Source organism: Mustela putorius, unplaced genomic scaffold (assembly GCF_011764305.1).
Source record: "Mustela putorius furo isolate JIRA1106 unplaced genomic scaffold, ASM1176430v1.1 tig00000166_pilon_pilon_pilon, whole genome shotgun sequence".
NCBI classification, from domain to species: Eukaryota; Metazoa; Chordata; class Mammalia; order Carnivora; family Mustelidae; genus Mustela; species Mustela putorius.
Genome location: NW_025421301.1, coordinates 5091864 through 5105414, shown reverse-complemented (window position 1 = coordinate 5105414; position 13551 = coordinate 5091864). Strand labels below are relative to the sequence as shown.

Genomic DNA, 13551 nt, shown 5'->3' with positions numbered 1-13551 from the left:
TTGCAGGCTTTTCCCTCTCATTCTTGTGCCGTGTGTGCAAGGCTTACCCCACTACGTTGCACACAGGAGCCTCGGTGGGTGTGGAATTAAATAGAAGGTAGCCAAGATCCTCATATACCTACATTTTTAAAATTGACTATAATTCTCCAGTTTTAGTTTCTCAGCTTTACCTCTGAGCTAATCTTTCTGTGCTGCCCCAGCTGGCTTGCCTAGGATTGCTCGGGGCTGTCACTGATTGTCATGTATGGGCCCCTGCTTTTACTCACCTTCAAGCATGCTGCATGGAGTTGCTTGTGAAATGTGGCCTGATTCACATTAGTACAGGCACATCTCGTTTCATTGCTCCTCTTCACTTGATTGTGCTTCGCAGATACTGCCTTTTTTTTTTTTTTTTTTTTTTTTAACATATCGGAGGTTGGTGACAACCCTGCAGAGAGCATGTCTGTCAGTGCTATTTTCCCAGCAGCATTTGCTCACTTTGTGTCTCTGTTTTGGTAATTCTCATAATATTTCACGCTTCTTCATTATTATTATGTGTGTTACAGTGATCTGTGATAAGTGATTACAGCTTGCCGAGAGCTCAGATGATGACTAGCAGTTTTTAGCAGGAGAGAATTTTTTAAATTAAAGCATGTACATTGTTTTTTTCGACAGTGCTGCTGCACACTTACTAGACTGTAGTGCAGAGATAACTTTGATATGCATTGGAAAACAAAAATTCATTTGCCTTGCCATTTTGGCACTATTTGCTTTATTGCAGTCATGTGGAACCAAGTCCACAGTATCTCTGAAGATTGCCTGTACCTGCAATTCATAGCACCTTCCCTTGTGGCATTTCATTTAGGTCTCTCATTTCTTTGACTTCCTCGCCTTAACCATCTTAATGGATGCAGCGTATCTCTTACCTGGAAGTTACTTGGGTCTCTTATTCTATCATAGTTTTTGCTGTCCTGAAAAATGACTCTGAGGCCCCCTCCCTGAGGCCCTCCAAAGTTAATCTCATGTCTGCTACTTATGTGTAACCATATCAAACATACTCTCCATGTTGGTGAAAATTTGTTAAATTTGTATGATGTGATAACAGAGAAAGACTCAGAAACGGATCTTACTGTAATATAGATAAAGAGCAAGATAACTACTTGCTCAGTTAATGTGCTTTCATCTACACAGTACCCACTTATAGAGTACATGGATAAATAAAACCATCTCTGCTTTCAAGGTCCACACTGTCTAGTGGTAGAAACAGATACACACACTGATAAGTAAAATAGGACTCAGAATATCACAAACACTCTTACAAGAGGTAAAAACAAAGTGTTCTGAAAATTCAGGAAGAGACAATTTACTTTTACCTAGGGGTATGTATTGGAGAGAGAGGAGGAAGACCCATTTTTTGAGTGATGGCCAAAATGTCGCCGGTCAGAAGAAGTGGAGAAGGGTATGGTAGGTAGAGGAACAAGCAGACACACTGAGGAGTCAGATATTCCAAAGACAAGACTGGCGTGGCCAGTATGAAGCCACTAGCCAGTGAGGGACAGCGAGCATGGCTGGAAGGGTTGGATGAGTTCAGCCAGCCAGAGGCTTGACTATTGTACCCCATTGGTCCTATGGCTCCTGTGCCAGACTGTTACTTTGTCTGAATATGTGTGTATGTCTAGAAGCTGCTAACTTGAGTCTGAGTCCCAACCCTAGCACTTACTGTGATCTTGAAATCACTAAGTGGGTGTTGTAGAGCCAATTCAGCCTTTCCAAGCTAGTACACTTATCTGTGCAAGGGAATAAATAATACTTAGGCATGTGAAATGATTAGCGCAGGGACTACATACAGTGATTACTAAATAAATGTTTTTATTTTCAGCAACTTTTTTTTCTTTTTTATAACATAGTTATGTTAGTTTCATGCATACATGATAATGATTCAGTATTTCTATAGATTACTCAGTGTTCATCACAATAAGTGGGCTCTTGAGCCCTTTATCTATGTCATCCATCCCCACTGGAAACTCCTGGTTTGTTTTCTGTATTCGAGAGTCTTTTTTTTTTTTTTCTTTTTTGGTCTTGTTTGTTTGTTTGTACATTTTTTGTTTCTTAAACTCCACATGAGTGAAACCCTATGGTCGTTGTCTTTCTCTGTTTCCAGCAGCATTTTAAAGAGCTACTTCTAAGATTTCAGTCTCTATTTATATGTTTTACAAGTTGAATTATAATATACTTGAGCAGTATTTCTGCTTGTCTTGTTCAATTTGGGAGAATGAAGATAGAATGCCAGGGGGATCAGCTCCTTACTTTGAAAACTGGTGAATAAAGGGGGAAAATATACATTATTTGCCTTTTCTGTATGAGCTCTCCTACTGAGTAACTACATAATAAATTTGCAGAAGTTTGTTTTTCTCTGTAGTTCCTTAGGTGATAAATGAAGAAAGAATTGTAGTATGTGTCACCAACTTCTGTTCCTAATGAATTAATGGATGTATACGTAAATCACCAATGGTTGTTAGCATCCAAAAAGAGAGCAGTCAGGTATTATGTGCCTTCTGATGGAAAAACACCGCCTATGATGTAGTCTTATCAAAAAAGAATTGAACCTGTATTTAATCAAGCCTCTGGATCAGGGTATTAAATTGTGGGAAATAAGAGGACTTAGGAACATATTTTTTTAAGTTTTTAAAAATTTGTTATTTATTTATTTATTTGACAGAGAGAGAGACAGATCACAAGTAAGCAGAGCAGCAGGCAGGGCAGCGGGGGGAAGCAGACTCCCCACCCAACAGAGAGCCCGATGCGGGGCTCGATCCCAGGACCCCAAGATCATGACCCGAGCCAAAGGCAGAGGCTTAACCCACTGAGCTACCCAGGCACCCCAGAACATATATTTTGAAAAGAGGGCATCAGAACATATTATTAAAGTACACCACAAAAATGAGGCAAAATGAAGACTCTGGAAGGCTCGCCACATAAAAACCTGGTTTTGTCAACAAAGAAATTGCAGAGCAGGGAGAGAGAAGGGATACTGTAGATCAAAAGGTATCTAAAAGACATCAGCCAGTCACAATGAGTAGACTTAAATTGGCATTAAACAAACTTAAAAATAATGGCACTTATTAGATAATCAAAAATTTGAACACTGACTAGATATTTGTTGATACTGAAAAATAATAAATTTTTTTAGAAGTGTTGTGTTTTTTTTCTAGAAAATACATACTAAGCAGGGAAAATGAAAAAAAAAATACTATGGTTAAGATGATAAACTTTGATCTTACTTATTTTTAAACATTTTCCCAAAGAAACATGTACTCTGTATTTGTTTTTCAGGTTGCTGCATGAGCTGAACTTTTCCAAAGATGAGATCCATAGTTTTACAGCATAATGAAAAGCTGTCATTGTCCTTTATTCAACTGTTTTTGTCTAAATTTGTGATTACTTAGGGTTTTTTAAGAGCACATTTTTGTACATACTAAAAGGTCAACTAGAATCCAGGTTTCAGTTTCTTCAATGAAATCAAATGTTCCTTCCGTATAGATGACTTGTTGACTTTATTTTGTACCATAACTTATTTTACTACTGATCTCTGACCTGGAATCAATCATGGCAACAAGTCCATACAGGAGTCTTTTGTGATGAGTCACAAATTTCCTTACCATTTAAAGTGTATCACTGTTTTACAGTAAGCTCTTGTGTTTTATGACATGATAAGGTAAATGATCATTTTGATCATGTTTCTATGCCGTAAAATGTCTTCTTAGCAATACAGATTAAATTTTACATTGCACTGTTAACTCAGGAAATGATCATTTATGTCCTTGTAATACTATTAAAACTTGGAATGTTACAACTTATCAAATGATCCAAACATTTGTGTGTGTGTGTGTGTGTGTGTGTGTCTCATTGATACAGAGTAGAATAAAAGTATACTTAGTACTTTTTAATTCTTGTGGTGGAAATGTGTTTGAATGCAGCAATATCCATTCTGTGTCTAAGGGGCATTTAAAAGGCAACAATAGAAGATTCTGGAGACACCTCACATACGCGGTTTTGAATTAGATGTGTCAGAGAGTGGAAGAGAATCTTAACAACTCTTTTGATTCCTAGCCAAAATTAGAGGTGTCAGGAAAGATCATGAAAGTGGCATCTGGTCCCATGACCTAAAATAATCATTTGGAGCTTGGGGATGGGTTAAACTGTAATTCTCTCTGAGCCCATCCAGAGGCACACTGTGTCCTAAATGCTGCCTTCCCTGGCTGGCTGCTTCCTGCACACCTGGCAGTTCAGCAGGGAGCCCTTCGGTGCTCTGGTGTGTAGGCAATTCATTCTCTTCCCTACCCCATGCTGCCTGCAGCCTCCAAGTACCTTCCCAGACTGGGATTTAGCAAAGGACATCCAGAAAAGTCACTGTGAGCTTTTCATGAGGAAACTGTTGAATGCATAAGTGGCTGCTACAGGAACTGAGATTTTTCCCTCTTACTCAGTACAGTGGCCCGGTTTTCCCAGAAAGGGGACGGTGGGAGGTGTCTCCAATTTCCCTGAAAATGTTACAAATAGCCACATCTTCACTGAATGAGGTACTCCCCAGGAACACAATATTAACATTGCTGAAATGACAAACCCCCAGCTGATGTGGCTGCACGTGTTCTGGTGGCTGAGGGACCCATCTCCCTGGCCTCCTGCTCTTGCAGCCCATTCTACCTGCCTCCGCCATTCCCTGAGCCTGGCGGGACCCAGTTGTCCTGGCTGCCAGCGCTCTCTGCTGGTTAACGGGAACATTCTATATCTTCTGCCTGCCTGCCACCTCCTGTTTCTCCTCAGAGAGATTATAAACTCTCTGGGCACAACCTTTCTGTAGTTTATTAGTGAATATATCAGTCATTTCCACCCCAGCCAAAATTTTTCTCATCTTTTATAAACATTTTTCTCTTCAATCCTCTTCTAATCACCTCGAGCTCACAAAATCCTTTATCTCTATATTTATCTCTTCCTCATTCCTCCTCTTACTGTATTTTTAAAAATTTTTTAATTTTTTTATAAACATATAATGTATTTTTAGCCCCAGGGGTACAGGTCAGTGAATCACCAGGTTTACACACTTCACAGTACTCACCATAGCACATACCTTCCCCAAAGTCCATAACCTCACCACCCTCTCCTTACCTCCCTCCCCCTGGCCACCCTGTTTGTTTTGTGACATTAAGAGTTTCTTATGTTTTGTCTCCCTCCCGATCCCATCTTGTTTCATTTAATCTTTTCCTACCCCCCAAACCCCCCACGTTGCATCTCCACTTCCTCATATCAGTGAGATCATATGATAGTTGTCTTTCTCCGACTGACTTATTTTGCTAAGCATAATACCCTCTAGTTCCATCCATGTTGTTGCAAATAGCAAGATTTCATTCTGATGGCTGCATAGTATTCCATTGTGTATATATACCACATCTTCTTTATCCATTCATCTGTTGATGGACATCTAGTTTTTCTCCATAGATTGGCTATTGTGGACATTACTGCTATAAACATTTGGGTGCATGTGTCCCTTCGGATCACTACATTTGTATCTTTAGGGTAAATACCCAGTAGTGCAATTGCTGGGTCATAGGGCAGTTCTATTTTCAACATTTTGAGGAACCTCCATGCTGTTTTCCAGAGTGGTTGCACCAGCTTGCATTCCCACCAACAGTGTAGGAGGGTTCCCCTTTCCCCACATCCTCGCCAGCATCTGTCATTTCCTGACTTGTTAAGTTTAGCCATTCTGACTGGTGTGAGGTGGTATCTCATTGTGCTTTTGCGTTTCCCTGATGCCAAGTGATGTGGAGCACTTTTGCATGTGTCTGCTGGCCACCTGGATGTCTTCTTTGCAGAAATGTCTGCTCATGTCTTCTGCCCATTTCTTGATTGGATTATTTGTTCTTTGGGTGTTGAGTTTGATAAGCTCTTTATAGATTTTGGATACTAGCCCTTTATCTGATATGTCGTTTGCAAGTATCTTCTCCCATTCTGTCAGTTGTCTTTTGGTTTTGTTAACTGTTTCCTTTGCTGTGCAAAAGCTTTTGATCTTGATGAAATCCATAGTTCATTTTTGCTCTTGCTTCCCTTGCCTTTGGCGATGTTCCTAGGAAGAAGTTGCTGTGGCTGGGGTGGAAGAGGTTGCTGCCTGTGTTCTCCTCAAGGATTTTAATGGATTCCTTTCGCACATTGAGGTCCTTCATCCATTTTAAGTCTATTTTCATGTGTGGTGTAAGGAAATGGTCCAAGTTCATTTTTCTGCATGTGGCCATCCAATTTTCCCAACACCATTTATTGAAGAGGCTGTCTTTTTTCCATTGGACATTCTTTCCTGCTTTGTAGAAGATTAGTTGACCATAGAGTTAAGGGTCTATTTCTGGGCTCTCTATTCTGTTTCATTGATCTATGTATCTGTTTTTGTGCCAGTACCATACTGTCTTGATGACAGCTTTGCAATAGAGCTTGAAGTCCGGAATTGTGATGCCACCAACTTTGGCTTTCTTTTTCAATATTCCTTTGGCTATTTGAGGTCTTTTCTGGTTCCATATAAATTTTAGGGTTATTTGTTCCATTTCTTTGAAAAAAATGGATGGGATTTTGATAGGAATTGCATTAAATGTGTAGATTGCATAGACATTTTCACAATATTTGTTCTTCCAATCCATGTTTTCCATTTCTTTGTGTCTTCCTTAATTTCTTTCATGAGTACTTTATAGTTTTCTGAGTATAGATTCTTTGCCTCTTTGGTTAGGTTTATTCCTAGGTATCTTATGGTTTTGGGTACAATTGTAAATGGGATTGACTCCTTAATTTCTTTTTCTTCTGTCTTGTTGATGTAAAGAAATGCAACTGATTTCTGTGCATTGATTTTATATCCTGACACTTTACTGAATTCCTGTACAAGTTCTAGCAGATTTGGAGTGGAGTCTTTTGGGATCTCCACATACAGTATCATAACATCTGCAAAGAGTGAGAGTTTGACTTCTTTGCTGATCTGGATGCCTTTAATTTCTTTTTGTTGTCTGATTGCTGAGGCTAGAACTTCTAGTACTATGTTGAATAGCAGTGGTGATAATGGACATCCCTGCCGTGTTCCTGACCTTAGGGGTAAAGCTCTCAGTTTTTCTCCATTAAGAATGATATTTGCAGTGAGTTTTTCAGAGATGGCTTTGATAATATTGAGGTATGTGCCCTCTATCCCTACACTTTGAAGCGTTGTGATCAGGAAGGGATGCTGTACTTTGTCAAATGCTTTTTCAGCATCTATTGAGAGTATCATATGGTTCCTGTTCTTTCTTTTATTAATGTATTGTATCACATTGATTGATTTGTGGATGTTGAACCAACCTTGCAGCCCTGGAATAAATCCCACCTGGTCGTGGTGAATAATCCTTTTAATATGCTATTGGATCCTGTTGGCTAGTATTTTGGTGAGAATTTTTGCATCTGTGTTCATCAAGGATATTTGTCTGTAATTCTCTTTTTTGATGGGATCCTTGTCTGGTTTTGGGATCAAGATGATGCTGGCCTCATAAAATGAGTTTGGAAGCTTTCCTTCCATTTCTATTTTTTGGAACAGTTTCAGGAGAATAGGAATTAATTCTTTAAATGTTTGGTAGAATTCCCCTGAGAAGCTGTCTGGCCCGAGGCTTTTGTTTGGAGATTTTTTTTTTTTTAAAGATTTTATTTATTTATTTGACAGAGAGAAATCACAAGTAGACAGAGAGGCAGGCAGAGAGAGAGAGGAGGAAGCAGGCTCCCTGCTGAGCAGAGAGCCTGATGCGGGACTTGATCCCAGGACCCTGAGATCATGACCTGAGCCGAAGGCAGCGGCTTAACCCACTGAGCCACCCAGGTGCCCTTGTTTGGAGATTTTTGATGACTGTTTCAATCTCCTTACTGGTTGGTTATGAGTCTGTTCCGGTTTTCTCTTTCTTTCTGGTTCAGTGTGGTAGTTTATATGTCTCTAGGAATGCATCCATTTCTTCCAGATTGTCCAATTTGTTGGCACAGAGTTGCTCGTAATATGTTCTTATATTGTTTGTATTTCTTTGGTGTTAGTTGTGATCTCTCCTCTTTCATTCATGATTTTATTTATTTGGGTCCTTTTCTTTTTTTTTTTTTTTTAAGATTTTATTCATTTATTTGACAGACAGAAATCACAAGTAGGCAGAGAGGCAAGCAGAGAGAGAGAGAGGAGGAAGCAGGCTCCCTGCTGAGCAGAGAGCCCAATGAGGAGCTTGATCCCAGAACCCTGGGATCATGACCTGAGCCAAAGACAGAGGCTTTAACCCACTGAGCCACCCAGGTGCCCCTATTTGGGTCCTTTTCTTCTGGATAAGTCTGGCCTGGGGTTTATCAATCTTATTAATTCTTTCAAAGAACCAGCTCCTAGTTTCGTTGATTTGTTCTATTTTTTTTGTTGTTGTTTCTATTTCATTGATTTCTGCTCTGATCTTTATTATTTCTCTTCTCCTGCTGGGTTTAGGCTTTCCTTGTTGTTCTTTCTCCAGCTCCCTTAGGTATAGGGTTAGGGTGTGTATTTGAGACCTTTCTTGTTTCTTGAGAAAGGCTTGTATCGCTATATATTTTCCTCTCAGGACAGCGTTTGCTGTGTCCCACAGATTTTGAATCGTCGTGTTTTCATTATCATTTGTTTCCATGAATTTTTTAAATTCTTCTTTAATTTCCTGGTTGACCCATTCATTCTTTAGAAGGATGCTGTTTAGTCTCCATGTATTTGGGTTCTTTCCAACTTTCCTCTTGTGATTGAGTTCTAGCTTCAGAGCATTGTGGTCTGAAAATATGCAGGGAATGATCCCAATATTTTGACACCGGTTGAGACCTGATTTATGACCCAGGGTGTGATCTATTCTGGAGAATGTTCCATGTGCACTAGAGAACAATGTGTATTCTGTTGCTTTGGGATGAAATGTTCTGAATATATCTGTGATGTCCATCTGCTCCAATGTGTCACTTAAGGCCTTTGTAGATCTTTTGCTTGGATGAACAGTCCATTTCAGTGAGGGGAGTGTTAAAGTCCCCTACTATTACTGTATTATTGTCCATGTATTTCTTTGATTTTGTTATTAATTGGTTTATATATATAGTTGGCTGCTCCCATGTTAGTGGCATAGATATTTAAAATTGTTAGATCTTCTTGTTGGACAGACTCTTTGAGTATGATATAGTTTCCTTCCTCATCTCTTATTATAGTCTAATTGATTTGATTAAAATCTAATTGATCTGATATAAGGATTGCCACCCCAGCTTTCTTCTGATGTCCATTAGCACAGTAAATTGTTTTCCACCCCCTACTTTAATTCTGGAGGTGTCTTTGGGTCTAAAATGAGTTTCTTGTAGGCAGCATATTGATAGGTTTTGTTTTTTTATCCATTCTGATACCCTGTGTCTTTTGATTGGGGGCATTTAGCCCATTTACATTCAGGGTAACTATTGAGAGATATGAAATTAGTGCCATTGTATTGCTTGTAAGGTGACTGTTACTGTATATTGTCTCTGTTCCTTTATGATCTACTACTTTTAGTGTCTCTTTGCTTAGAGGACCCCTTTCAATATTTTCTGTAGAGCTGGTTTGGTGTTTGCAAATTCTTTCAGTTTTTGTTTGTCCTGGAAGCTTTTTATCTCTCCTTTTATTTTCAATGATAGCCTGCTGGATATAGTGTTCTTGGCTGCATGGTTTTCTTGTTTAGTGCTCTGAATATTTCATGCCAGTTCTTTCTGGCCTGCCAGGTCTCTATGGATAAGTCCACTGCCAGTCTAATGTTTTTACCCTTATATGTTACAGACTTCTTTTCCCGGACTGCTTTCAGGATTTTGTCTTTGTCGTTAAGACTTGTAAATTTTACTATCAGGTGACGGGGTGTGGACCTATTTTTATTGATTTTGAGGGGTGTTCTTTGCATCTCCTGGATTTGGATGTTTGTTCCCTTTGCCATATTAGGGAAATTCTCTACAATAATTCTCTCCAATATACCTTCTGCTCCCCTCTCTCTTTCTTCTTCTTCTGGAATCCCAATTATTCTTATGTTGTGTCATCTTATGGTGTCATTTATCTCTTGAATTCTCCCCTCATGGTCCAGTAGCTGTTTGTCTCTCTTTTGCTCAGCTTCTTTATTCTCTGTCACTTGGTCTTCTATGTCACTAATTCTTTCTTCTGCCCCATTTATCCTAGCAGTAAGAGCTTCCATTTTTGATTGCACCTCACTAATTGCTTTTTTAAATTTCAACTCAGTTAGATTTTAGTTCTTTTATTTCTCCAGAAAGAGCTTTTATTTCTCCAGACAGCGTTTCTCTAATATTTTCCATGCCTTTTTCAAGCCTGGCTAGAACCTTGAGAATCATCATTCTGAACTCTAGAACTGACATATTACCATGTCCGTATTGATTAGGTCCCTAGCCTTCGGTACTGCCTCTTGTTCTTTTTTTTTGTGGTAAGTTTTTCCGCCTTGTCATTTTGTCCAGATAAGAATATATGAAGGAACAAATAAAATACTAAAAGGGTGGCAAAGACCCCAGGAAAATGTGCTTTAACCAGATCAGAAGAGACCCCAAATCATCGGGGAAAAAAGGGGGTAAAAAAAAGTTCAGAAAAAAAAATTTAAGAAACGAATACAAATAAAGAAAAAATATATGTATATATATTAGGTAATTGGAACAGGGTCACCCACTTAATTTTGGGAGTATTTTGGTCTCTTAGAAGAAACTACCTCCCAAAATTTTAAAGAATGAAAAACATATATAAGGGTAAAAACAATGAGGGGATGGAATATGACTATAAAGATGAAAAAAAAATTTTTTTAATTTCTAAAAAAGCAGTTGATAAGGTAAGTTGGTTGGGAGAAAGAAAAAGAAAGTGGAGAGAATTTGCTTGGGCTGGAGACTAGAACAAGCCCAGTGCTAGATTTAGGGTGTATTTTGATCTATTAGAAGTTGTACTCCAAATTTTTTAGAAGAAAAAACCCTATGTGTATATAAAAAATAAAGTTAGATAAAATGAAGGATAAAATATGATTATAATAATGAAGTTTCAAAAAGATTATTATTTTTTTATGAAAGGTATTGTTAAGATAAACTAGTTAAAAATGTTAATAGAGGAAAGGGTAAAAGTTTAAAAATTTAGCAGAAGAAAAAAAAATAAAATTTAAAAAATTAATTAACTTTGCAAGATTAAAGAATCATGGGGAGAAAGCCATGAAATTCCATGCTTTGCTTTCTCCTCCTCTGGAATTCCGCTGTTCTCCTTGGTAAGTGAACTTGGTCTTGGCTGGATTTCTAGTTGATCATCTGGGGGAGGGGCCTGTTGTAGTGATTCTCAAGTGTCTCTGCCCAAGACAGAATTGCACCGCCCTTACCAGGGGCCAGGCTGAGTAATCCGCTCACATTCACTTTCGGGAGCTTTTGTTCCCTGAACGCTTTCCATAGAGTTCCGGAGGACAGGAATGAAAATGGCAGTCTCCCAATCTCCGGCCCAGAGGAACCGAGAGTTCGGGGCCCCACTCTGCAGTGCACCCTCAGAGAAAAGCGCTCAATCACTCCTGTCTCCCTGGCCTCCAGGTGCGCTTGGAGAAAAGTGCTCAATCACTCTCATCTCCCAAGCCTCCGGCTGCACTCCAAGCTTACCCAGCCTGTGACCAAGCATCTCTGCTTCTGGCACACAGCTCCACCTGGAGTCTCTGAACCCCGCAGATCCTTGAACTCTTCCGGGGGTTCTTCCCGGATCTTGTGGGGACCCCACTCACAGAGCAGTGGCCTGTGCCATGGATTACAGTTCAAGGTAACTCTGAGTTGAGAGCTTGCTCCTCGTTCTGTCTCTGTAGCTGGCTTCCCTGCTCTAATACCTATGAGGTCTGCAACACTCAGACACCCCCGATCCTTCTGTGACCCCACGGGACCTGAGGCCACGCTGACCCCGCATGGGCATCACCCCAGTTTAGCCTCTGGAGCTATGTCCCTCAGTGGAGCAGATTTTTAAAAGTCCTGATTTTGTGCTCCGTTGCTCTGCTGCTTGTTGGGAGCTGGCCCCTCCCCCTGCGGTCTATCTTCCTGTTGCTTTGGATTCACTTCTCCACCTTTCAGAAAGTGGTCGATTTTCTGTTTCTAGAACTTTTGCTCTTCTACTCTTTGATTTCCTGTTGGATTTGTGGGTGTTCGGCATGGTTTGATAAGCTATCTAGCTGATATACTGCTACCTGATGTCGTCTCAGCCTGCTACTTCTCCACCATCTTGACTCATCCCCTCTCTTACTGTATTTTATAGCAAGAGGAAATCCATAAGTATCTTCTGGACCTATATAATAATCATGCCCAAATTGTAGTCTTTAATTGAGAATCACTGAGCTTCACTTTTCAATATCTAGGCACCTCTTGGATGCCTTGTGGATGTTCCACAAACTCCCCCATACTCAACTCCCACCATGAGCATCTCACCCCAAGTCCCCTTCTCTTGCATTTCTTGGATTCACTGGGACTACCTTCCACCTATTTGGCCCTTCAGAACCATTCAGTCTGGGTATCTCCCTTTCCAACCTGACTTCTCCACACCTGTCATCCCTCAACTGGATTAGGTAGGATGGTACCCTGGTTAGTCTTGATCTCACTGAATCCCATTCTGTACTCCAGGGTTTTCTAACAGAGACTATGTAGAAGAAAATCCTCTAGATAGAGCTTCAGACTTCCATTGTCTACAGCCATATACTGAAGGGCATAGGTGGGAGTATAGATGGTAACTTTTTTTTTTTTTTTTTGATCAAAGGACTCCAAGACTCCTACATCACGTGTTGGCAATGAGGAAAGGGGATTGTATTCAAAGTCACATTTGCTTAAGAATTCTGGTTGCTTGCTTGGTTCTAAAAAAAAATAAAAAATAAAAAAAATTTTTTTTAAATGGGTTTATGTATTAGTTTTCTATTGTTGCCAAAACAGTTTCATGGTTGAGAAATCCGAGCATAACGGGCCTCAGCTGGGTCCTCTGTTGAAGGCCTCGCATGGCTGAAATCAGGTTGTCTGTTGGGCTACACTCTTCCCAGGGGGCTCTCGGAAAGAACTGTGTTTCCAGGCTCATTAAGGTTTTGGCCAAATTCAATTCCTTGCAGTTGTAGGATGCAGTTCCCAGCTGTCAGGTGGGGACAAGTCTTTGCTTATAAAAGCTGCCTGTGTTCTTTCTCATGCTGTCTCTATGGCCACAGGCTGGTCCAGTCCCTCTCAGGCTTTGAATATTGCCCAATTTCCCTTCCACTACATCTTTTGCCCCAGCTGGAGAAAGTTTGGTGATTTGAAAGGCTCCTGTGATTCAACTGGGCCCACCCATATAATCCAGAATAATCTCCCAGTCGTAAAATTTGTTGCTTACCGCTGCCAGGTCTTTTGCCATTTAATGTAACATATTCAAAATTTGTGAGTATTAGGGCACTGACCTTTAGGGGGAAGCATTCCATCTTCTAGAGCCTACAAAGAGAATGGAGAGAAACTTGTCCAAGGTAAGAGCATTGTGTTCTATCAAGATATTGCTATGGACTCTCACTTTTTACCTTAATG

The 13551-nt window shown here is 40.0% G+C and overlaps 1 protein-coding gene across 5 annotated transcripts in view; it reads left to right on the top strand.

Moving 5' to 3' along the window:
* LOC101688264 (cytochrome b5 reductase 4) overlaps window positions 1-12892 on the top strand; it is a 96913-nt gene extending 84021 nt beyond the window's left edge. For 4 of the 5 annotated variants that reach the window (XM_013046371.2, XM_013046370.2, XM_013046369.2 and 1 more), the window contains 2 exons: window positions 11572-11791; window positions 12770-12892. In XM_013046371.2, coding sequence (XP_012901825.1) covers window positions 11572-11791; window positions 12770-12877 — 328 coding nt within the window. In that variant the 3' untranslated portion in view covers window positions 12878-12892. Of the gene's footprint in view, window positions 1-3312; window positions 3837-11571; window positions 11792-12769 lie in introns of those variants that run through there. The other variant, XM_004773593.3, reaches the window with a different exon arrangement.
* Window positions 12893-13551: the final 659 nt, after the last annotated feature.